At 35.7% G+C, this 25,741-nt stretch overlaps 1 protein-coding gene across 8 annotated transcripts in view; it reads left to right on the forward strand.

Annotated features, from left to right (window-relative positions):
• The window catches only part of REV3L (REV3 like, DNA directed polymerase zeta catalytic subunit), a 659,986-nt gene that overhangs the window by 130,784 nt on the left and 503,461 nt on the right, over positions 1 to 25,741 (forward strand). For 7 of the 8 annotated variants that reach the window (XR_007725269.1, XM_050789035.1, XM_050789036.1 and 4 more), the window contains 7 exons: positions 926 to 1,041; positions 3,386 to 3,504; positions 8,666 to 8,784; positions 16,769 to 16,910; positions 19,022 to 19,266; positions 20,596 to 20,704; positions 22,643 to 22,849. Coding sequence is in view for 7 of the 8 variants with exons in the window: in XM_050789035.1 (XP_050644992.1) it covers positions 926 to 1,041; positions 3,386 to 3,504; positions 8,666 to 8,784; positions 16,769 to 16,910; positions 19,022 to 19,266; positions 20,596 to 20,704; positions 22,643 to 22,849 (1,057 nt within the window). In the remaining variant the exon portion in view is untranslated. Of the gene's footprint in view, positions 1 to 925; positions 1,042 to 3,385; positions 3,505 to 8,665; positions 8,785 to 16,768; positions 16,911 to 19,021; positions 19,267 to 20,595; positions 20,705 to 22,064; positions 22,186 to 22,642; positions 22,850 to 25,741 lie in introns of those variants that run through there. The other variant, XM_050789041.1, reaches the window with a different exon arrangement.

The following is a 25,741-nucleotide window of genomic DNA, read 5'->3' on the forward strand; positions in this document are numbered from 1 at the left end:
GTGGTAATGGCCTGCCTTCCACCCCAATTTCCATCAGCCTCTTTTCCCACTTGTATCAAACAAATACACAGTCTAAGTAAAAACTCTGCTTACTTTACAAAAGTAGCATCAAATTGCCTATAATCCCAGCACTTTGGGAGGCTGAGGCAGGCAGATCACTGGAGGTCAGGAATTTGAGACCAACCTGACCAACGTGGTGAAACCTCGGCTCTACTAAAAATACAAAAAATTAGCTGGACTTGGTGTGGGGCACCTGTAATCCCAGCTGCTTAGGAAGCTGAGGCAGGAGAATCGTTTGAACCTGGGAAGCAGAGGTTGCAGTGAGCTAACATCATGCCACTGCAATCCAGCCTGGACAGCAGAGTGAGACTCCATCTCAAAAAAATAAAAGAGGCCGGGCGCGGTGGCTCAAGCCTGTAATCCCAGCACTTTGGGGGGCCGAGACGGGCGGATCACGAGGTCAGGAGATCAAGACCATCCTGGCTAACACGGTGAAACCCCGTCTCTACTAAAAATACAAAAAATTAGCCGGGCGTGGTGGCGGGCGCCTGTAGTCCCAGCTACTCGGAGGCTGAGGCGGGAGAATGGCGTGAACCCGGGAGGCGGAGCTTGCAGTGAGCCGAGATCGCGCCACTGCACTCCAGCCTGGGAGACACAGCGAGACTCCGTCTCAAAAAAAAAAAAAAAAAAAAAAAAAATAAAAAAAAAATAAAAGAAACAAAGTAGCTTCAAATCAAGTACTCTTAACCCTCCATCTCTTCCTGTATAAAAACTCTGTAGGTACCACTGTATCATCCCTTCTCAATCTGGGAACCATTAGAGAACACAGGTTTTTATTTTCATACCTTACATCATGAAGAAACAATTACTCTGGTTAAAGGTTCAAATGTATGGTACTTATATAACTTTTTAATTCCTGTTTTAGGTATGATCCTGATATTCTGCTAGGATATGAGATTCAGATGCATTCCTGGGGTTACCTCTTACAAAGGGCTGCCGCTTTAAGTGTTGACTTATGTCAGATGATCTCTCGGGTGCCAGGTCTGTATCATTGTGAATGTGTTGTCATTCAACTACAGAGCAAATTATAAAGGAAATAAAGACAAAATGTTAAAGGGTACTTACGTTCTAGCCCAATTTTTAAGTATTAAGTTGTGTTTTAGATACAGCATAACTCCATTGCAGAAAAAATTAAAAATAAAATAAAAATATTCTAGTCTCACTGCTATATATACTGTTAGTATAGTTGTTGAGTTTTTTCCTTTCAGTCAATTTTCATATACATATGTAGTGGTTTTTAAATAATCATACCATATATTCCATTTTTATTATGCTTCCTTTATCTAGTGTCTTACCACACATATTTTTCTGCATTATGAAATAGTCTTCATAATTACTATGAAGCTACATAGCATTTCTTTGACTTGTACCATAATATTATTGTGTGCCTGGCTCTGTTTTTTTTTTTTTATTCATTTTGTTGGTGAAGAAGGGCAGGATGGGTTGAGGAACACTAATAGTTAACTAATCATTGATTTTTATTTGGATATCAGGCTAAAAATATTGCAGAAATTTTGAAACCCATTCCCCAAAGTTTGATTCTGACTGGAAAAGGGAGTAATAATATTCATACCAAAATTATTTGTAGTTTATAATGCATTTTTTAAAACTAGGTTTTCTTTATAAACCTGGGATTTTTAATAAATTTGTTCCCAAGGGTTCCCACAAGTCTAACTAAAACAAAGTAGTGTATACTTGGGAAAAGTTAAAGCTGGAAGATTCCAGGACAGTAAAGTTTTTTAACTTTGCAAAAAATTGGAATAAAAAGATCAGGTGCAGTGGCTCACACCTGTAATCCCAACACTTTGGGAGCTCAAGATGGGAGACTTGCTTGAGCCCTGGAGTTCAAAAGTAGCCCAGGTAACAAAGTGAGACCCCATTTCTACCAAAAAAAAAAAAAAAAAAAAAAAAAAGGGTGTGATAGCATGTGCCTGTAGTCCCAGCTACTCAGGAGACTGAGGTGAGGCAGTCGCTTGAGCCCAGGAGTTCAAGGCTGCAGTGAGCTATGATCACACCACTGCACCCAAGCTTGGGCAATAGAACAAGACAAAAAGGGAGCGGGGGACAGAGATGCTTTAAGTTTAGCTTTTCATTGCATGAATTTTTGTGTAGCTTGTGTGTCCTTTGCATGATAGGAATAGTGGTATATCTTTTTTTTTCAACATCTTTTTTGGGATAGGTTTTAAATATCCTTGCCTCAATTTATTCATCTGTAAAATAGGGACAGTAGAACTTATTTCATAGGGTGATTGTGAGGAACTTAAAACAGTACCAGAGTATATGTTTTATTGTTTGCTAAATGAAAAACAAACTTTTAAACATTATCTCTTTAAAATAAAGAGAATTGGGTGGTTGTACATGGTCTTTTGATTCAGGTAATCCTAGTTTAGAATACTAGTTTTCTTACTGTAAGATCTTGGGCAAGATATAACATTTCTGAGTAGAATTTTCTGTAATACAAAATGAAAATTTTACTTTTTAAGTGGTTGTGTTAAAGGAAGTAATGTTTGTATTAAAATAAATGATGTTGGCAAAATTCTTAGAACATAATAAATATTCAATATGGTAAATATTTTTATTATTCTGGAACCTTTAATCATCAACATTCACATACACCTAGTGTTATATAGGAGAGACACATTTTAATTTATATTCTAGGTAAAATTCACCTCCTAAGAAACTAGACTCAGAACTCTATTTGCTATGAGGAACTCTTCATCTAATTCTCCATATGCCTTCTTCTAGTTCTCCATAGGCATTCAAGAGAATTTCATCCTGAATATGAACATGATGTCAACAAATTTTCAGAGAATCGTTTAGGTTAAAAATTGAACTGATTTTTTTTCCAAGAAATTACCAGATTAACTATGGACCTTTCTCATGCTAAAACTAAGCAAATGTTAGCATTAGGTGTTTATAAAGGTAGCGTCAGGCAAGGCATGATGCACCTGTAGTCCCAGCTGTTCGAGCAGCTGAGGCAGGCGGATTGCTTGTGGCCAGGAGTTTGAGGCTGCAGGGTGCTATGATTGCACCTGTGGCTAGCCACTGCACTCAACCTGGCAACATAGTGAGTTGTCTCTTTTAAAAAATGAAGAAAAAAGGTAGTGCCAAAAATTACTAAATTTAAAGAAAAAAGTGTTTCTTATTTAAATATAGAAAGAAGGAGGGAGGGAGAGACTTCAGGTAAACAAAATTTTTTCATACATTGTGAATTATATGTCATCTTTAATATTCATCCTTAATGTTTATTCTCATTTTCCTTGGCATAATTTTATTGAAAGTTGTTTTCTGTGAGCCCTGATACAATCTGTTTTCATTTCTATAGATGACAAAATTGAGAACAGATTTGCAGCTGAAAGAGATGAGTATGGATCATATACAATGAGTGAGATAAATATTGTTGGCCGAATTACACTAAATCTTTGGAGAATCATGAGAAATGAGGTAGGTGATTTATCCAAAATGTTGTTTGGAAATAAGATATTCAGTCAATATAATGATTTAATCATTATAGAGTATTAGTAAGATTTACTATATAGCTTATGCGTTTGTCAATTACTATTATACTTAAGTAGAGTTAAAGTAGTACTTTCTAAAATGCAAAACTACAGAGGTATTAGACTTTAATGTTTCAGGTGAGTTTTATTTTTTTTTTCTTTGTGTCTGAGGTAGCAATAATTAGAAAGGTCTAAACTATAATAAAATATTGGGGCCAGGCACGGTGCTCACACCTGTAATCTCAGCACTTTGGGAGGCCCAGGCAGGGGCATCCCTTGAGCTCAGGAGTTCCAGACCAGCCTGAGCAATATGGCAAAACCCTGTCTCTACAAATAATAGCTAAAAAAATTAGCTGGATGTGGAGGCACATGCCTATGGTCCCAGCTACTTGGGAGGCTGAGGTGGGAGAACCATTTGAGCTCAGGCAGCTAAGATTGCAGTGAGCCGTGATCATGCCACTGCACTCAAGCCTGGGTGACAGATCGAGACCCTGTCTCAAAATAAAATAAAATATTGTGTTGTACACGTTGAATATTGTCTAATTTCACCGTTTTGTTTTGTTTTTTTTCACTTAAATCATTTTTGCACTTAAAGCCGGATGAATTCAGCTTGGCCTCGTTGATTTATTATAGTAAGAAAAATTTAGTCAAGAAATAGGAAGGAGCTTCTCAAACGAACTATATTTAAATACTGGGTCAGATTAATAAGATAAATTAAAGAGACAGTACTTTGAAATAGTTAATAATTAAGGCTTTGGGGGCTCAGATAAGGATTTTTAGTAGAGTAATTTCAATGAACTATCACATTAATTTGCATTCACTTAAAAAAGGAATTATTTCACACAAAAAAAGTAAGATCATGGAATTTTCCTGGATAATATTTGCATCCTTGAAGTTACCCAATTTCTCTTATTTGAAGTGTAAAGGTGGCTCACACCTATAATTCCAACTCTTTGGGAGGCCAAGGCAGGAGGGGTTAGCTTGAGGCCAGGTGTTCAATCAAGACCATCCTGGGTAACATAGCGAGACCTTGTCTCTATTAAAAATAAAAAATAAACAATTAGGTTGGGCATGGTGGCTCATACCTGTAATCCTAGCACTTTGGGAGGCCAAGTAGGGTGGATCACTTGAGTCCAGGATTTGAGACTAGGCTGGGCAACACAGCAAAACCCCATCTTTACCAAAAAATACAAGTTAGCCATGTATGGTAGCGTGTGCCTAGTGTGTAGCCAGGCAACAGCTACTTGGAAGGCTGAGGTGGGAGGATCACTTGATCCTGAGAGCCAATGGCACACACATATAGTCCCAGCTTATCAGGAGACTCAGCCAGGAGGACCTTTTGAGGCCAGGAATTCAAGGCTGCAGTGCACTGTAATATTATACCTCAGAGGCAGCGTTGCAGTGAACTGAGATTACACCACCACACTTCAGCCTGGGCGACAGAGCTAGAGCCTATCTCAAAAAAGACAAAACAGAAACAAAGATACCTAGTATAAATTGGTCTATTCTTACACTTTGGAATTTGGATAGTATCAACTAAAATGTTTATATTTCAAAGAAAGCTAATTCTACAATTGCTTCTGCTCTTTGAAATTACTTTCTCATTAGACACTTTCTATTATATACTTATTATTCACTATTGTCTTCTTAGCTCTTTGGATTTATATAAAACATTTGACTTTCTAAGCTGCCGTATGCAATATACAACATGACTCTGCTTGAGAATAATTTTATCTTGTTGTGTTGTTCTTAAAGTAATAAGAGTGTAAGTCCCCAATGATTTAAAGTAATTTCTAGTGATACAGCACAGGATATAGGAGATACAGAGATTGTAATGTATTTGGTGTGTATATTTCATTATATATATATATATATTTTTTTTTTTTTTTTAATTTGATTTGTTTTTGAGATGGAGTCTCGCTTTGTCACCCAGGGTGAAGTGCAGTGGTACAGTCTCGGCTCACTACAACCTCCGCCTCCCGGGTTCAAGCGATTCTCCTGTCTCAGCCTCCCGAGTAGCTAGGATTACAGGTGCCTGAACCACACCTGGCTAATTTTTGTATTTTTAGTAGAGACGGGGTTTTTCCTTGTTGGCCAGCCTGGTCACAAACTCCTGACTTCAAGTGATCCGCCCACCTCGGCCTCCCAAAATGCTGGGATTACGGGCGTGAGCTACTGCCCCGGCCTCACTATGTATTTTAATCTATAGTCTGATATTGCTTGAGATGAACACATACTTTAAGTGTATAAACACAAAAGTAAATTATTGAATCCTAGTTTCAGGGGTCTTTTCATCCCTGTATATCCACTAGTAGCTTAAAATCGGAAATTAGAGAACATATATTTTTTTCAAAGTTTAGGGCCTTGTCTAGTCCTCACTGAAAATTCAGGGTCAAATGTTTTCTTATTTAGGATGTATATATAGTATCTCTGATCTTTATACAAATGTGGGAAACAACTATAAGAAAGTTATGAGCTGGATAATTTACCTGTTTTATAAAATTTGGAACTGGGTACAGTGGCACACACGTATAGTCCCAGCTACTTAGGAGACTCACATGGGAGGACGTTTTGGGGTTAGGAATTCAAGGCTGTAGTGTACTATTTATTATGCCTGTGAATAGCCACTGTACTCTAGCCTGGGAGCTAAAGCAGGACCCCATCTCTTAAAATAATAGTAATAATAAATTTTGTTTGTTTTTTAATATACAGGTACTAGATTTATTTTTCCTGCTTTACTTTGAACATAGAACTCCTGCAGTTTCCTTATGGACTTTGAATTTGTAGTGACAAAACAAAATACCTCTTAAATAGTAATCTTTATTAGATATTTGTTGACTGCTTAAATGACAATAAATGGCTCTTCCCCAGACAATTACATTTAGAGGCCTTCTGGATGTCAACTCAATCTAGGCTTTTCAAGAATTTGCCAAGTGAGTTGGAAACAGACTTGATTCAATTCAACAAATATTTACTGATTGCCATCTCTAGTGCACTGGTTGAAGGGCCTGGGTTTAGATAAAGTAAGAGTATAGTAACAGACAGGAAGGCAGAATATATGGGTATGGATGTTGGTAGGTAGAGATATGGCAGTGAGAATCTGTGGAAGTTCTCTTGTGATTCATTTTCTCAGTAGAATAGCAGTTACTGTTCTTAGCTGAAACTGAGAATTGTGGAGAGGCTTTTGGGGTTTGAGAAGAGAGAAGTTTGAAATGGTTATTAGGAGAATTTGAGAGAAAATATAAACACTGGGCCACATTAAGAGTCTATTTGATATTTGGGTTAGGAAATTAAAGTGATATACCCACCAGCTATGTTTAAATTCACAGATTCAAGTTAGATTTGACCATCACTCACAAATGGTTATGGATTTACTTAAAAAAAATAAAAAGCAGCAGCAGCAGCAGGAGAGGGACAAGGGAATGAATGGTACATGCAGGGGAATGATTACCATGAATGACTATGAAATTTAAACTAAATAAGGAGCAGAGAGGTCAGAGCACCAAGGGGAGTAAGCTGGAAGCACAGGAGATGATGGTCGGAGAATGGGATGCATGAGATTTTGGAGGGAGTACACCTGTTGATAGATCCTGGGGTATGATTATGGAAGTGGGTAGCTTAGGTAGAATGGAGGACAAAATCGTTAGAGAAGAGGAGTTCGAGGAGTCAAGGAGTATCTTTGGTTTCTTCCCACATAATTGTTACACTTACTGCATATAAAATAACAGCGGTCTTTTTCCTTTAAAATTCAAATAGATATAGTGCCATTCACCTCTGGAATGTAGTACGGCAGAGGAGAAATCTAAGGTCCAGCTAATTATATCTTTGATTATTGCTCCTGTCTCCATATTAAGCTTTCCTTTAGGAACCTAATTATATATTAACATTCTGTTCTCTGTTCCCCGTATCTTCCCTCTTCTCATTTTCATCTTTTCATTCTCTTTATCTGCATGTTGAGACATTTCCATATTCCTAACTTGACTTTTAGTAGAACTATTCTGCTATTATCTTCTTTCAATATGGGTTTTTTCATTCTGTTAGTGATTTTATAATCCTTCCTCATTTAATCTTGTGGCATTTTCCTCATTCTATTACTCTCTACCTTTTTACAACCTATGAGGGGCATCTGTGTATATGTATACATACACAAGTACATGCACACACTGTGAAGTATGCTGCATTGTACTGCCATTGTTCTGAAGATTGACAGAAATTGTAGATAAAGTAAGACCAATTTGGGTCACTGGACTGAGATAAGATTAACATTCAGTCCCTATTTTGTACCTCCTGGATCACAGGAGTGGAAAAGAAAGTAATTTAAAATTGTAATATACAATTGTGAAGTGCTGTTTGAACTATTTCTCAGAATCCCAAATTGACCTAAGAATGGAGACCACTGGTTCCTTAATTTCCATTTTGCATTGAAATACCTGCCATTGTCTAGATTGCTTTTGTCTTGTAGATATTTCAGAGAAATCATCTAGCTGAAAGTACATATTTATTAATTTGGGCCCTTTTGCAGGATCTTTTACCCATTAACACAGCTTTCATTTATATATTTTGAAGATGGGGAGACATTTCTGACATTTTAATATTTTGCTTTTGGAATGAAATTGAGTGTCTCTATAATAATGCCTGTGTAGTGGGGTCTAGTAACGTAATTATTGGGAGGAGAATGCCTGCCTTTAACTAGATAACTTATCCTCAAATCTGTGGAATCCCATTAATCAGCATGTCATCAAGAACCAAAAAGTAAGTATGGAAAGAACAAAAAATTAATTTGCTTGACAATGCTTCTGTCAATATGCATATTATCATAGAGTATAAAAATGATAAGAACTAGGATCTCTTAAAATAAGTCTTATATGACCAAGTTGAATCTCATCAGGTCTGTTTTCTCTAATTAATTTTCCAATTTGTTATGAACATTTCTGTCCAGTAGGCTCTACATAGTTTTGAATTATGATTCAGTTATACCACACATCAATTTTACAAGTAGCTTTAATATCTACTATGAAAAGGTTAAAGTGATATTGGTATCTTTTAGAACAAAATTTGCTACATAAACATAAGCATTATTATAATGATGTCTTGCCTTTTTGTTTTAGGTGGCTCTAACTAACTACACCTTTGAAAATGTGAGCTTTCATGTTCTTCATCAGCGTTTTCCCCTCTTTACCTTTCGAGTCTTGTCAGATTGGTTTGATAACAAGACAGATCTCTACAGGTACTGTTTTATAACTCTGAAGAAGATAATATAAAATCATCATTGAGATGTAATTTATATGTAATAAAATACACACATTTAAAGTGTATTGTTCAGGCCGGTTGTGGTGGCTTACACCTGTAATCCTAGCACGTTGGGAGGCCGAGGCGGGCATATCACCTGACGTCAGGGGTTCAAGACCAGCCTGGTCAACATGGCAAAATCGCGTCTCTACTAAAAATACAAAAATTGGCCAGGTGTGGTGATGCATGCCTGTAATCCCAGCTACTCAGGAGGCTAAGATAGGAGAATCACTTGAACCTGGGAGGCAGAGGTTGCAGTGAGCCGAGATCGTGCCTCTGCCCTCCAGCCTGGGCGACAGAGTGAGACTCGTCTCAAAAAATATATAAATAAATGAAGTGTATTGTTCAATGACTTTGAAAAATGCATTTATCTTGTAATCATTCCTCCAGTCAAGATAAGGAGCATATCTGACACCCAGAAGATTCCCTAATCATCTAGATAATTACTAATTGGATTTCTATTACTCTAGATTAGTTTTGCCAATTCTAGAACTTCATATTAATGGAAATATTCATAATCAACCTTGGCTTTGAAGAAACTCAGGAAACATACTGTTTTCTGGGATTTACCCTGTTGCATAGTTTGTTCATTCTTATTGTTAGATAGTATTCAATTATATGAATAGAACTTACCCACTCACCTGTTGATGGACATTTGGGTTGTTTCTAGTTTGAGGCTATTATGAATAAAACTGCAATAAATATCTGCATAATGTCATCGTGTGAACATACATTTTCATATGTCTTAGGAATAGAATTGCTGGGTCATATGGCTATTGTGTGTTAATATTTTAAGAAACTTAATCTGTTTTCTTTGGCAAGTCTGTCGGCAAAAATTATCTCAGCCCTTGTTTGTATGAAAATGTCTTTATTTCACCCTTATTTTTGAAGGATAATTTCTCAGTCTCAGTTGCGTTTTTTTCTTTCACCACTCTAAAGATTTTGTTCCCTTTTCTTCCAGCCTCTCTTTTTGCTGATGAGAAGTCAACAGTTATTCTCATTTTTCTAGTATTTGTGATTCATTTTCTTTCCAAAGTCAGATTTACTGAGTGGTTGACCGATGTTGCTTATGACTCTCTGCAAGGTTTATAGTGGAGGCAGGGGAGTTTCTCAGTTCTCCTGTCTAACCTCAGTCTTTGGTTCTTCCTGTTCTTCTGGGGTTTGCTCAGCACTCCTGCTCTTCCCACAGTGGCAACAGACCTCTGCTTTGTACCACTGCCAGGTCCTGGGCCCAAGTAAACTTCCTGACCTCCCCCTGGGGCAGATAGCATTTTCTTCTGCTCCTTTCTCAATGATACTATTCCTTTGCCTGGAATCTATGACAGGAAGTTTTCCTGCCACTTTTCCAGTTGCTTATTATTTAGTTCAAAGCCTATGGTTGGAACAGGTAAGTATACCAAGCCCAAGGTGTTCCTAAGCTTCTCCAACTTGATGTGGGATTCAATCTCCAAACTCTGTCATCTGTACATATTGTCAGCATTTGGTTTTAAGTTTTATCTAGAGTAGGCCTTTCTGTAGGGCAAAGGCGTCTGTTTTTCCTAGGCTCACAACTGAATGCCAGGGTTGTTAACAAGAGGGTGATGAGGTCTCCACTCTGGCATTGGTGAGCTTCCAACCCCAGCACTATCTGACCATTTCTGCCCACACTTAACCCCCAGTGAGCTGCTCTCTATTCAGCCTCATGTGGTTTCATCCTGCTGGTTTTCAGGACAGCCTTGAGCTGTCACTCACAGGGAATCCACCTGTACTTCTGACCCCCCAACTCCTGCCACTTGCACAACTCCCTTTCTCTCTCATACTCCATCCCACAGACTCTACCTGTGAGCTGCCTAAATGAACTCTGAGCTCTTCATCTTTGGCTTAGTAGGACAGCCTTGCTCTGTATAGACTCTGGCACACTGCACTGTATGTAGGAAAAGTCCTGAAATTAATGTGTCTGATTTTTTAAATGAATCAACTGTACTTACTGAATTGTAAGGCTGTGTGGTGGTGAGGATGGAAAAAGTATATCTTTGAAAACAGCTTGGTAATATCTGGGGAAACTGCTTCCTGAGCATGTCATCCAATCCCTTTTGAGGAATCTCAGAGAAGTGAAGTGAAGTAACAGAGAGCACTTAGCTTCTATCAAAGCCTTATAGAAATAGAAGCTGAGAAGTTGGCCAAGTGCGGTGGCTCACACCTGTAATTTCAGCGCTTTGGGATGCTGGGGTGGGTGGATCACCTGAGGTCAGGAGTTGGAGACCAGTCTGGCCAACATGGTGAAACTGCATCTCTACTAAAAATACAAAAAATTAGCCAGGCACACCTGTAATCCCAGCTACTCCGGAGGCCGAGGCATGAAAATCACTTGAACCCGGGAGCAGGAGTCAGAGGTTGCAGTGAGCTAAGATCACGCCACTGCACTCCACTCCAGTCTAGGTGACACAGCAAGACTCCATCTCAAAAAAAAAAAAAAAAAAAAAAGCTGAGGAGAAGTTACACACCAATAAATAAAACTTGATATTTAACTTAACATTGAAAACTATATTCAGTGGTTTGTTTATGAGCCCCGGAGTCTCTAAATGCATGTTTTACCACCTTTAATTAGGTATTATCTAGGATGATAACTGTTTTTGGCAAGTGAACTAGAGAACTGGAACTAACATTGTATAGAAGGGACTTAGACTAGAAATTATACCATTTATGTTAAATGGATTATGTTATACGAAGAGACCATGCGCTCTTTCTTTGAGTAGTCTTGGAAATATCAGACAACTTCATCCTTAAATTTAAGTGAATACTAACAAATTTAAATGAATACATATTAACTTTAAGTGAATACAAAAAAGTAAGTATCACTTACTTTTTTGGTAAGTATGGTAACCCCTTTTGATTTGCATTTGCTTTCTACAGTGTTTTAAGGACATACATATATATTGTAAATCGACTTAGAATGAGAAGAACTTGCTAGTCAAGGATTTTTTTGTGTTAAAGCTGTAAAACACAAAGGGTACCCTAATTTTTTTTTAATAAACCCAGATTTTGGTCTCCTGGAAGCCCCTGATTTATGTGAATGAGTTATTTTCCCAACATTTTATTGTTTCGAGCTTAGAACACATTTTTTCATAAAATAATGTCTTGTGATTAGATTCCCAAGCCAGCCTATAAAACTTTTCCTAATCTCTAATATTACTAATCTAGATAATTCCTAATACCAGCATGATTTTATCTGTCATCCATGGAATAGTTATTAAATACTATTCCAGTTTCTGAGCTAAGAGGTATGTCCTGGGAGCAGAGTTGTGTAGCTGAAGAAGATAATATAAGAAATTTTATTTTATATTTGCTGTAAATAGAGTCAGTCCACAGAAAAACTTCAGAATAAGTGAATTTTGTACTCGGGAATCTCCTGTCTCCTTTTTTGTCACCTTCTCCCCAGATGAACTATCTTGAAAAGTACCCATGCCTTCAGAATGTTCTAAGTTCGCATTTCAACACTACCCAGGCCTATCTTGAGTAGCATGTGCTTTATAATTATGCTTCCCTTCCTCCTTTCCAGATCAAAACTTGCATTTATTACCCTTAACTTTCACAAAGCATTAAGAGGATGGCATAATTCTTTAACAACAATTTTAAAAACTAACAAGAGTCTTATCTTGTCCTTTAACCATAAGTAAAGGCCGCAATTACTCTTTCTCTTTTGTGTTACATGGTTAGTGAGATAGGACCCGAAAGTAGAAATGATGATGATCTTATTTCAGAAAGATCACTGTTTTAAATTAAAAAGTCTACTTTTTAAATGCATTTTTTAAAAAATTAGCCATTCAAAGTATTTTTTATGTTCATGCCTATAGGTCAGCAGATTTAGATCAGAAAACAGCAGTTGTTACCTGCTAGATAAATTATACAAGCTAAAATGTCCCTTGTGAAATTAACCTTTAGTTATGAAAGATAAGATGCATCTAATTTGTGTATATTACTTGGTTACCAGTCAGTAGAGAGGAATACATTTAGTGAAATGCTTATTTCACCAAATAGTGAATGCTTATTCATTTCACAAAATGGTCTACCATTTTTGTTAGTGAGGAAATGAGTAATTTGCTGTGGTGATAGAAATTTAATAAGATAGTTACTCATTTGTAATGTATTATCTTGTTTTCTTTTCATCATGTTTTCATTTACTTGACCAAAATCTCAGTTTCTAGTATACAAGGTTTGTAAACTAGGACAGATTAGGCTTACAGTAATCCTCTGTTCTCTTATCTATAATAGAGAGATGTTAATATATTCTACCTCATGGAGTGAAGTAAGAATTAAATGAGATAGTATGAGTCTTGAACACACAGAAGTCTCTCAATAAATGTTAATTGGTACGTCTTTCTTTTCAGGATAGAGAATTAGATTCTGAATGAAATGAAATAGTAATTACCATAATTATAATAAGAGCTGCAAAGGTTATTAAGTTTTTGCTTTTGCCTAACACCTTACAACAACCTTATTATTACCACTGTTTCACACATACTGAAACTGAGAGCTAGAGAGTTAAATGATTTGCCTAGGGTCACATAGTAGCTTACAACAGAGCCACAATTTGAACCTAGGACTATCTCACTCCAGAGTCTGTGCTGTCAACCAATGTGTGAAAATCTCTTAGATTGTATTCTTCAAAATGTGAAATAAACCATTTCCACTTAAAAAAAAAAAGTTATATATAGTATAGTAAAAATATTTCTTTTGAAATATACTATTATACCCATTTATTTAAGTTCTAATAGACTATACTGCCTCAAAAAATGGCGTCGATCTTAGTCAAATAACTTAAATCAGGAGCCTTTAAAGATTCAGTTTAATTAGTTTTGTATACAAAGTATTTAGACTTACTTTCACCATTTTTGCCCAAAAAACAAACTTTTTGTACCTCATTAAATAACATCAACAAAAGTAAAAAGCTAACATCAACCTAGGAAAACCATTTTCACCATAACAGTTACGTATATTAACTGTATTATATACTTTTAAATTAGTAAAAAAAAAAAATGGGTAAAAGACATGAACAACTATCAAAGGAAAAAAATCCTGAAATATTCAAATGTCTACCTCATATACAGTGTATAAATGCCTTAATAAATACCTTACTAAAGGAATTCTTAATCTGCTGATTATGTTCTTAATTGTACCATGAATTACAAAAACCAATTGGCAAAATCAGTCTCATTTAAAAAAAAAAAAAAAGGACTTTAGGCTGGAGTAAACAATGAAAATAAACCAGTATGTTTTAAAACACATTTTCCAAAACAAATTATCATCAACATACTTCAAGTGGTAACTCTTCTCCTGAATCACCACCTACAGATTTCAAGGAAATATTCATGCCTAGTCAGCATGATAATCTGTTGAGACGGATTCTTATATAAGTTTTGTGTAACACATACCTTTTTAAAGTCTTCTGTTAAACCTGTGTTGGTTGAGACTTAACACTTTTCTCATCTTTTACAAATCTCAGCAAAATGCTTGTGTGCTGCCTGGCATTTTCAGAAATTATGTTGGTGTCTCACTATTTTGGTATCTCATTTGGCACGTTTCTCCAGGTCAGCTCTCTGTTCATATGTTGAGAGGGCAAAGTGTAAATGTATCTCATTTTTCTGCACTAGCCATAGATAAATCCACACATCCTAAAGGAGTGGTGAGCCGTTAAATCCATTTTGTTTTATTTTAAAGGGACTGATTTGATTTATATATAATGCATTATTTCAGATTTACACTTTGCAGTTTTGTATTGTTGAGGGGTTACTAAAACAAAAAAAAATCAGATTAAAATGTGATACCATTTTTTGTCTATCAAACTCATAACTTTAAAAACTATAATCTTCATTGTTGACAAATATACAAGGAAACAAGCACTTTATCATCAGTAGTATGAATATAAATTATTAAAACTTTTCTGGAAAGCAGTGTATTGCTAGGTATTGAAAACTGACCAAATCTGGGAATTTATTTTAAGGAATTATTTAATCATCTGTACAAAGACTTAGCTTTAAAAATGTTCATCACAGCGTTGCTTACAGTAATAAAAGATATTCAGTAAATGTTTCGATTAAATATGTTATAATTATACAATAGCATACTCGATAGCTACAAAACAAATATGGGGAGTCAGTATATTAAGTTAAAAATGTAAATTATGAAACAGAATTTCTGTTTATTTTGTTAAACCATTATTTATAGAGTTTAGGATTTTTTCATGTTTGCCTAATGTTTTAACAGCTTTATTGAGATAAAATTTGTATATCATACAATTCACCCATTTAAAGTATATGACTCACTGAGTTTTAGCATATTCAAAGTTGTACAACAGCATCACAGTAAGTTTTAGAATATTTTAATTACCCTAAATGGAAATCCTGCATCGTGTAGCCACCACTCTTCAACCTTTCATCACTCCTATCACCCCCTCCACCAGAGTCCCCCCACCCTCTACCTCTTGCCTTAGACAACCACTGATCTACTTTCTGTCCCCATAGATTTGACTATCCTCGACATTTCATGTTAACAGAATCACGCAATATGTAATCTTTTGTGGCTGCCTTCTTTCAGCATATTGCTGTCCAAATTTGTCCATGTTATAGCATCTTTCAGTATTTCTTTTATTGCTGAATAATACTGTATTGTATCGATATATACTACATTTTATTTCTTCATCAGTTGATAGACATTTTGGTTGTTTCCACTTTGGGCTACTATGATTAATACTGGAACATTCATATATAGTGTTTTGTGTAGATATCTGTTTTCATTCCTTTTGGATGTATACCAAGGAGTAGAATTTTTGGTGGATTATATGGTAACTCTGTGTTTAACTATTTGAGGAACTGGCAAATTATCTTCCCAAGCAACTACACTATTTTATGTTCCCACCAGCAGTATATGAGGGTTCCAGTCTCTCCACTTTTTTGCTAATACCTGTTATTATCTTTTTTATAATAGGGTTTTTTTTTCTTCCTTCACATTCATTTTCTAGTTTTTCTATTAAGCATTAGTCGTGTCAGAGGAAAAGGTTTTTAAACACATTTATTGAACAATTATGTGACTATATTGTTCTAAAAGCAATATAATTAAAGATTACAATATATGTGAACCTTAATCTTCAAATGAATAAATTGTATTCCTTATAGTATACTTTTGGATCATTTTTACATCTTATAATATCAAAATTCATTTTATGGATTTGCTGAGGGCTTTATTGTTTATTTTCTTAAGAAGGTAAGGTAAAGAGGTTAATTTTTTAAGGTTTAAACTGAAAAACAAAACTTTTATATTTTCACAAAAAATAATTATTTGAAATATGTTTAACCCACGTATTATCTCACTAAAAATTATGTTACTGATTTTTCTGAATCTTCACCAAATTACTTTTTTTGCCATGAAAAGATAGTGCATGTTTTTATTTTAGACTTATATTTACAATGATAACCCAGACCCTTCATGTTCTTTAAAAATTTATAGATATCCGGATGCACTCCAGCCTGGGCGACAGAGCCAGAATTCAAAAAAAAAAAAAAAAAAAAAAAAAAAAAAAAAAAAAAAAAAAAAAAAAAAATTTATGCATAATCGCATAGCTGTATCTTAAAGGAGAATGTTAATTTTCTATAATAAGAATAGAGCAGCATCAAGCAAAATATCAAAAAATAGTGATCCTTAATCTTACCACCTAATCACAAGCACTATTTTAAATTTTGCTTATTTTTCCTGGCTTTTATGCCCTTGAAATACCTGAAATTTTCTAATGTTTTATTCCTTAACATACTTGGCTTAAAGGCTTATATCATTACTCTTTCCTTAAGTAACCACACTTTTAGCATGTAGATTTTTGGCAGGAAAAAAGTACTGTTTTCAAGTGTCCAAATTTTTCCCTGATGTTCATAATGTGGATTCTTTTTTAACAGATGGAAAATGGTTGATCATTATGTTAGCCGTGTCCGTGGAAATCTCCAAATGTTGGAACAACTGGACCTGATTGGGAAAACCAGTGAGATGGCTAGACTTTTTGGCATTCAATTTTTACATGTACTGACAAGGGGTTCACAGGTGGGAAATCAGTTTTCTTGCAGACTTGAAAGTTCTGTATGAGTGATACACTTTTATGATATTTGAAGTGATTTGACTTTTTAAACTTTCTGTTTGGTACCAACTAATCAATAGCTGGGTAATAAAATCTTATTTTATTCTCTTTCTATGCCAGCTTTCCGGCCACTGCCAAGTGTTTTATGGTATTAAGAAAATAAATGTCCATGCCCTTAAGGATATTATATTCCTGTATATTGTTACTGTGATTAAAGATGCCCCTTAAAACTGGAGAAGCAACAAAAAAAGTCTACCTTTCTTTTGTTTTACATGTTTAATTTTGGCTTCTTAAAACTTCCCGTAGTTAATTTTAATATAAAAATAAAAGCTTGAAAATCAATATAAGTGGACTATGTAACTTTTTAAAATGTTATTAAAAAAAAAAACATGAAAAGCTATTTAATTCATATCTTTCTAAGTAATTTCCCAAAGATATAATGAGAGATTTTTACTAAACACCTTGCTGAAAATGATTTTATGTATTAATTCAACAAATATGTATTTGAATACCTGTAGTTTGTTAAGCACTGTGGTAGGCATCAGGGATCCCATATTAAAACACTCAGATTCCTTAACCTTGTAAAATCCTTAATTATTTTAATTACCTGTGTCTATAATATTCCTCAATCAACCAGTTCAGTAAATATAGCAAAAATAGAGTTCCAGCTAGTTTTATCTGTTTATTTCATTTAATTGCTTATAAGCTATTTATTTTATTTATACCCATCAAATTTAACACCTATTTGAGCTAGCCTGTAATAAAAGGCAAAGATACCTTAAAACCTCATGAGAATACTTCGAACCCAGGCTGGTTCTTGTGAGTAATTTTTTTTTTCTGATACCCCAGGCCATCTGCTTAATAGTTATTATTAGAAACAAACATACCAGTAATTGCTTGATTCAGTTTTGCTAAGGACCAGTAATAAGCTGATTACTATTCAGTTCTTTTTTTATTATTTTTTAATTGTTTCCACAACAAAAGCCACATTCAATACTTTATAATTCTATAATCATTTTGTTTGTTTCTTTGAAAAACTGGGATAACATTTTCTATCTTAAGTCTCATGACAGCTTTTTCATTCTCTTAATTTTCCCAAATAAATGTCTCCAAGATGATTGACCAACTTCTTAAATGAAATTGTCAAACTATACAGCTGTCTGTCCTGCACTTTTTTATTATAGTATAACTGTAAATAAAGAGGGCCAGGCACAGTGGCTCACGCCTGTAATCCCAGCAGTTTAGGAGGCCAAGGTGGGGGATCACTTGAGGTCAGGAGTTCAAGACCCCCTCGGCCAACATGGTGAAACCCCATCTCTACTAAAAATACAAAAAGTAGCCGGGCGTGGTGGCGCAAGCCTGTAATCCCAGCTACTCAGGAGGCTGAGACAGGAGAATCTCTTGAACCCTGGAGGGGGAGGTTGCAGTGAGCCGAGATTGTGCTGTTGCATTCCAGCTTGGACAACAGAGCGAGACTTGATCTCAAAATAAATAAGTAAATAATAAAAATAAAAAGAGATCTAATTGCATCTGTCCTTTAAAATTGACTTATCTTTTAAGTTATTTGACATGTTTTATAGTTTTTATAAAAGTCATAGGAATAGGAAAAGGATTTATATATATCCCTTTTCACATCTGAAAGCTGACTAAATAACTAGTATTGCAGGCTGGGCATGGTGGCTCACACCTATAATCCCAGCACTTTGGGAGGCCAAGGTGGGCAGATCACGGGAGGTCAGGAGTTCGAGACCAGCCTGACTAACATGATGAAACCCTGTTTCTACTAAAAATACAAAAAATTAGCTGGACATGGTGGTGTGCGCCTGTAATCCCAGGCTGAGGTAGGAGAATCGCTTGAACCCGGGAGGCGGAGGTTGCAGATTGCCGAAATCGCACCGTTGTACTCCAACTTGGGCAACAAGAGTGAAACACCGTCTCGGAAAAAAAAAAAAAAAAACTAGGACTGCAAAAAAAAAAAGTCATACAGTCTTATTCTGAAAAGCAGATTATCCTCAAATGATTGTATATTCAAATTACCAATGTATTTAAACTGTGTTTCTTCTCTTCTCACCCGCAGTACCGTGTGGAATCAATGATGTTGCGTATTGCTAAACCAATGAACTATATTCCTGTGACACCTAGTGTTCAGCAAAGATCCCAAATGAGAGCCCCACAGTGTGTTCCTCTAATTATGGAGCCTGAATCCCGCTTCTATAGCAACTCTGTTCTTGTTTTGGATTTCCAATCACTTTATCCTTCCATCGTGATTGCATATAACTACTGCTTTTCCACCTGCCTTGGCCATGTGGAGAACTTGGGAAAGTAAGGTTTTTTTCACATTTACAGTAATGTTGTGTTTTGTACTTCCTACTAAAATTAGACACTTTCTGAGTGTCTCTTTGCTCTTGACACCTTCCCTATGGGCAAGATAAATGGGCTATATCCCAGCTAATCCATTCATTGTAGTTGTCTTACTAATTGACATGGATCACCGTCTGATTAATCCAGCTTCATGGATGGATGACTCATGAAGAGGATTGGGAATAGATCAGCCTTGCAACTGTTTCATTCCATATGTAACTATGGTCTCTCTTAAAATGAAAGTTAAATTGTTGATATAAATTACCTTGCAGTGGAACAGTTTGAGGATTATGATCTTGTAACTCCAACTATGACCGCCTCTTTATTTTTCTTATAAATAGTCCAGGATTTTAAAAATTAAATGGTAGGTTTTATTGATTAATGTAAATTAAATTTCATAAACTGATAATAACATTTTAAATTCTCAAAGGATTAGATACTTTTCTTGATTTGTAGGAAATACGGAGTCTTCCTTTTTATTGATTTTTGCGTATTGGAGACCATGTGTTGGTTTTAGTATATGCTGTACTCCTTCATAGAAAGCATCTGTGGAAATTATATTGGTAATCCTGTCTTTTTATTAAAAACAGGAATTTGGAAAATTTACAAGATTTACAGTCTTTCTATTTAAGGTTTAAATTCTTCTTTAAATATGTTCACAAGGATGTTCAATAAAAATAAATTTTTATTTAATTTAGTATAAGATGATTGGGCCGCACGCAGTGGCTCACGCCTGTAATCCCAGCACTTTGGGAGGTTCAGGCAGGCGGATCACGAGATCAGGAGATTGTGACCATCCTGGCTAACACGGTGAAACCCTGTTTCTACTAAAAATGCAAAAAATTAGCCCGGCATGGTGGTGGGTTCCTGTAGTCCCAGCTACTCGGGAGGCTGAGGCAGGAGAATGGCATGAACCCAGGAGGCAGAGCTTGCAGTGAGCCAAGATCGCACCACTGCACTCCAACCTGGACAACAGAGCGAGAGTCCATCTCAAAAAATAATAAAATAAATAAAATAAGATGATCAGATGTTGAAATTTGGTTTTCAGTATAGATTTTACCCATAAATTTTAGGATAGTACCATTTAAGAAACGTTTATTGTAATAAATTGTGAATATTTGAAAAACTGTTTTGGTAATGAGGCAAATAAACATATTACTAAGTACATGAATTCACGTTTAGATGTTTGAAAATGAATTTCTAATGGAGTTAGAAATATTTTTTAAATTGCCTAAAATCTCTGTTCTATGATTTGAGGAAGTGTTTGCTTAATATTCTCTTTCTTAACAGGTATGATGAGTTCAAATTTGGCTGTACCTCTCTGAGAGTACCTCCAGATTTACTTTACCAAGTTAGGCATGATATCACAGTGTCCCCCAATGGAGTAGCTTTTGTCAAGGTAATACTCTCTTGTAAATGAAAGATAACAACTATGGCTTAACTTTTGGAGAGCTGATAATGGTTTAGATATTGTTGGCACATAATAGAAAAGAAAAACACCAAGTTTGCTTGAATATTTTATCTCAAAAAGTCAAAGATACAAGAATCGTCTAAGAAATCACTTCAGGAACAAACCAGTCACCTTGATTTTTCTTGAATTTAGGTTTTAAATCTTTAAATTGTTAAATTTTAGTTAATGAAATACTGAAAGAAATAAACATACGCTTATACCTTCTGCCCTTTATTAGAACCAGGCCGACTTAAATAGCAACTTAATGGTCAAAATATATTACCTACAGAGATTTAAATTTCTTTAATGTATAGATGCTACTAGTTGTTCTTCTACATTATTTTAAATTAAGACTATCTTAGAATTAATGATACTGTAATAGGCTTATTTATTATATTTTTAAGAAGATACCCAAACTAAAAATAGGATCCCTTTTTTCTCTCCTGTATCTCCCCTCAAAAGAGACAAAAGAAAACTTTATAAATTAAAGACAAATAAGAGAGATCTAAAAGATTATATTGCCTCTTATATGCCAACTTCATTCCTTTTCTATTTTCTTAGCAGTGAGTCTTTACTAGAATCATGAGACAGTAGAGTGGTTGATGGTAGAGGGGACCCCACCAGCCCTCAAATTCATTCTGGTGTACTATATCAAAAGTGGCATCATTCTCTATCAGTAAGAGGGAATGCTAAACTAAAATTAGCAATGTAGATGAAGAAAATTTTAACCGAAGAGTTCATGGTATGTTTCTTTTTGGAAAATTTTAAAATGTAGTATTTCTAGGGACTGATGTAGATGAGATCTACTTGGAGAAATGGAAATAGATTTTTTTTTAATTAAATGGGTCTTTATATAAAAATCAGTTTTCACATCACATTTCTGCAAATTTGGTCCCTGTTCTTTTTATCTTATGTCTTAAAACATTATGGCTGCTTCAAAATGTACACCAAATGAATTAGAGGTTAGAGTATGTTCTCATTGTCGCATATCTGGCAGCTTATTATCTCCCTTTAACAGCTTTTTTTAAAACTTGCGTCTACTTTTGGACCCAGTGTGTAAAGCTTAATAAAAATAGGATTTTTTAAATATTCAGGTGTGTGATGATCCTATACCTGAGATTTTGGTTGCTAGGTCCGACATGCATTACCTTGCACGTGTCTGTGAATCATCATCAAAGTTAATACTGTTTTGTGGTTTTCATTCCTACTGGAGTTCTCATAAATTCTCCCTAGTCTTGATTAATACAAATGATTTTTTTTTTTTGGCATCAACAAATTTTATCACCTCACTATTCATCCCCTCTTCCAGATTGCTAATAAATATAGGCCGGAGGGGATGGCTTAGTGGTCTAAGCATCAGATTTGAAATACCTAGAGTCCCTGGAACTGCAGGTTTGAATGTCAGCAGAGTCAACCCAGCTCATCATTCTTCCAAGGTAGATAAATGGAGTTCCATGCAGATTTCTGTGTGGGGTCATTAGGATGAGATCTTTAAAAACTGAGTTGGTTATGAGTGATACAAGTCCCATCTGTCGTTTTGAAAGAATGGGGGTTTCTGTCAAAGTTTTGAACAAAATTTCCCTCTGAACTTGTTGTATGGTCACTTATGCACTAGTTGACATCCTCCTCCCTGGAGGTCTCTGAACTCACATGGAAGTGCTCTATTAGATTTATAAACATTGCAGGAACCATTTAGGAGAAAAATACTCTTCCAAGAAATAAAATGTGATGATTTTATATTGACGGCCACTAATACTATGGTCACTCTATTGTTAGCATGTTTCAATTCATGACAGTTGGCCATTATTATATTTTATGCTTCCTTCTTAATTATATAAATCTATAATGTTTGAGGGGTTTTAAACATTTTTTTTTTCTTTATGATAGCCTTCAGTAAGAAAAGGTGTACTACCAAGAATGCTTGAAGAAATTTTGAAGACTAGATTTATGGTGAAGCAGTCAATGAAGGCTTACAAGCAAGACAGAGCCCTGTCACGAATGCTTGATGCACGTCAGTTGGGACTTAAGCTGATAGCAAATGTCACATTTGGCTATACAGCTGCTAATTTTTCTGGGAGAATGCCATGCATTGAAGTAAGTGATACAAATCTGTAGTTTTTTCAAAAGAGACTAAAATATAGCGAGGCACAGTGGCACTCACCTTGTATTCCCAGTTACTTTGGAAGCTAAGGTGTGGTATGGGGGGCTTCAGCCCAGAGTTGAATCCTGCCTGGACAACACAGTGAGACCTCATCTCTTAAAGAAAAAAAAAAAGGCCAGGCATGGTGGCTCACACATGTAATCCCAACACTTTGGGACGCCGAGGTGGGCGGATCACGAGGTCAGGAGTCGCGACCAGCGTGGCCAACATGGTGAAACACGGTCTCTACTAAAAACACAAAAATTAGCTGGGTGTGGTTGTGGACACCTGTAATCCCAGTTATTCAAGAGGTTGAGGCAGGATAATCACTTGAATCCAGGAGGCAGAGGTTGCAGTGAGCCAAGATCGCACTCCAGCCTGGGTGACAGAACAAGACTTGGTCTCAAAAAAGTGGCTCACACCTATAACCCCAACACTTTGGGAGGCCAAGGCACGTAGATTACTTGAGCTCAGGAGTTTGAGACCAGCCTGGGCAACATGGTGAAACCCCATCTCTAACCAAAAATGCAAAAATTAGCCGGGCATAGTGTTATGTGCCTGTGGTTCCAGTTACTTGGGAGGCTGAGATGGGAGGGTCACTAGAGCCTTGGAAGTCAAGGTTGCAGTGAGCCATAATTGCACCACTGCATTCCAGCCTGGGTGACAGAACAAGACCCTGTGTCAAAAAAAAGAGAGAGACTAAAGCAGCATTAAATGAATGCCTGTTCATTCAAGCATTTCATTTTGTTTTAAAACTTTAATAAACCATTTCATTTCTATGACATAGGATCAGTTTTTCTCATACCAAGCCTCAATATGTACATATTCTTGGGGATCTGTGACTTTTCTCTGTATCTCGGTGTCTTTATTCCAATGATCATTTTAGAAATTAGCATACACATATTTCTGCATTATCTTCATAACTATACTTTAACTTGCTATTAGCATGAAATTTCAGTGCCACCTTTGTAGCAGTTTTTACAACAACCTTGGTAGTGCATAATTCATTTTATGTATTGACAAGAGATCTGATTATAGTTATATTGGCTTGTCCAAATGTCACAATTAGCCAAGTGTGGTGGTTCACACTCGTGATCCCAACAACTCAGGAGTCTGAGGTAGGAGGATTGCTTGAGCCCAGGAGTTCAAGACTAGCCTAAGCAACATAGTGAGCCCTTGCCTCTATTAATACATAAAATTGAAAACTAAAAAAAATGTTTTAAGTCAGAATAAACAACAATCATTCCATATTTACTAGTATACCAGTAGATGTAAAGCAGAACCTTTTTGGCAGTGATGAGTGACAGTTGAAAGACATTTTTCATAGAATAAGACTTAATTTCCTATTTACTAAGTTAAGGTGTTTATTTGATACAAATACAATATAGTGTGACAGGGTAATATAATAATATACTGCTGAGTGAGAAAAGAACAGAATAGCTTGTTATATTGTGATCTTTTCGTGCCAAATGAAGGCCAGAGGACATTGTGGTATATCATATTTGCATTAGTTCAGTAAGAGAAAAACAAAGAAAGCATAAAGTCTTCACACAGCTCACAGTAGGCAAAATGAACTCCAAAAACATGAGCAAGGCAGGAGTGGCATATTCACATTGAAAGCAGCAAAATACCATCTCTAGTGAAAACTTAATATTGTTAACTTGAATATTTTGGTACAGTAATATGATTTTGTGCTATATAAATTTTTTTATGGTTGCACTGTAAAGGCTGTAAGCAATAAAAGTTTGTATCTAGGTTTATATTTGTATACTTTTAGGTGAGATAAAAAATACTTTGTTAGTCCTGAGGGTTCATATTAATACATTTGAAAAGCACTGATCGATATGATCTAGCAGAAAAAAAATGGAAATGGTATTACTAATGGAAAACCAAAAGATATCCTTTTTTTTTTTTTTTTTTTGAAACAGGGTCTTGCTTTGTCGCCCAGGCTAGAGTGCAGTGGCTTAACCACATGCTTGTCCCAAATCCTTTCTTAGGGGCCATTTCCACATTTCCCTAATTTCTTCCCGCCTCTCAGTTTTAAAAGTGTTTATTAATGTATTTTAGTAATAAAACAATGCAGAAATACTATTTTAAAAATATGTAAATACTGTAACTCTAGAATAACCAGAATTTGGGAGGATTTTTGAACTAGCAGTGGAAGTTTAGGAATAGAGTTTCACCAGGGAGTACGTTCCTGCTTTGCATGATGAACTCAGACTGCCAAGCAATACCTGCTTCCTTGACCCTGGTCTTCTCAGCTATTCTCAGGTTAATGACTGCAAGCATGCATTTGGCCCCTCATCATATGCTAACTTCACAACAATACAGTGTTAACTTCTAGGTGAAATCATGAGTGGAAAAAGCAGCTAAAAATCACAGAAAGAGCCTCTTATGAATAAGTGAAAAGTTAGCACCAATCAAGTAACAATGGAAGGTATCAGCCACTTTTTTTTTTTTAAAGGGCAGATGGCTTCATTCTTTTTTATGGCTGTATGATATTCTATTGTACACATAATATGGCATTTCCTTTATCCATTCATCCGTTGATGGACACTTAGGTTGCTTCCATATCTTGACTGCTATTGTGAATAGTGCTGCAGTAAATATGGGAGTGCAGATATCTATTCAATGTCCCAATGTCCTTTTTTTTTTTTTTTTTTTTTTTGGATGTATACCCAGGAGTGGGATATCTGGATCATATGGTAGTTCTATTTTTAGATTTTTGCGGCACCTCCATATTGTTCTACATAGTGACTCTACTAATTTACATTCCCACTAACAGTGGGTTCCCCTTTCTCCACATCCTTGCCAGCATTCGTTATTGCCTGTTTTTTGGATAAAAG

This window comes from Macaca thibetana, chromosome 4 (genome assembly GCF_024542745.1).
Source record: "Macaca thibetana thibetana isolate TM-01 chromosome 4, ASM2454274v1, whole genome shotgun sequence".
In the NCBI taxonomy this organism is placed as follows: domain Eukaryota; kingdom Metazoa; phylum Chordata; class Mammalia; order Primates; family Cercopithecidae; genus Macaca; species Macaca thibetana.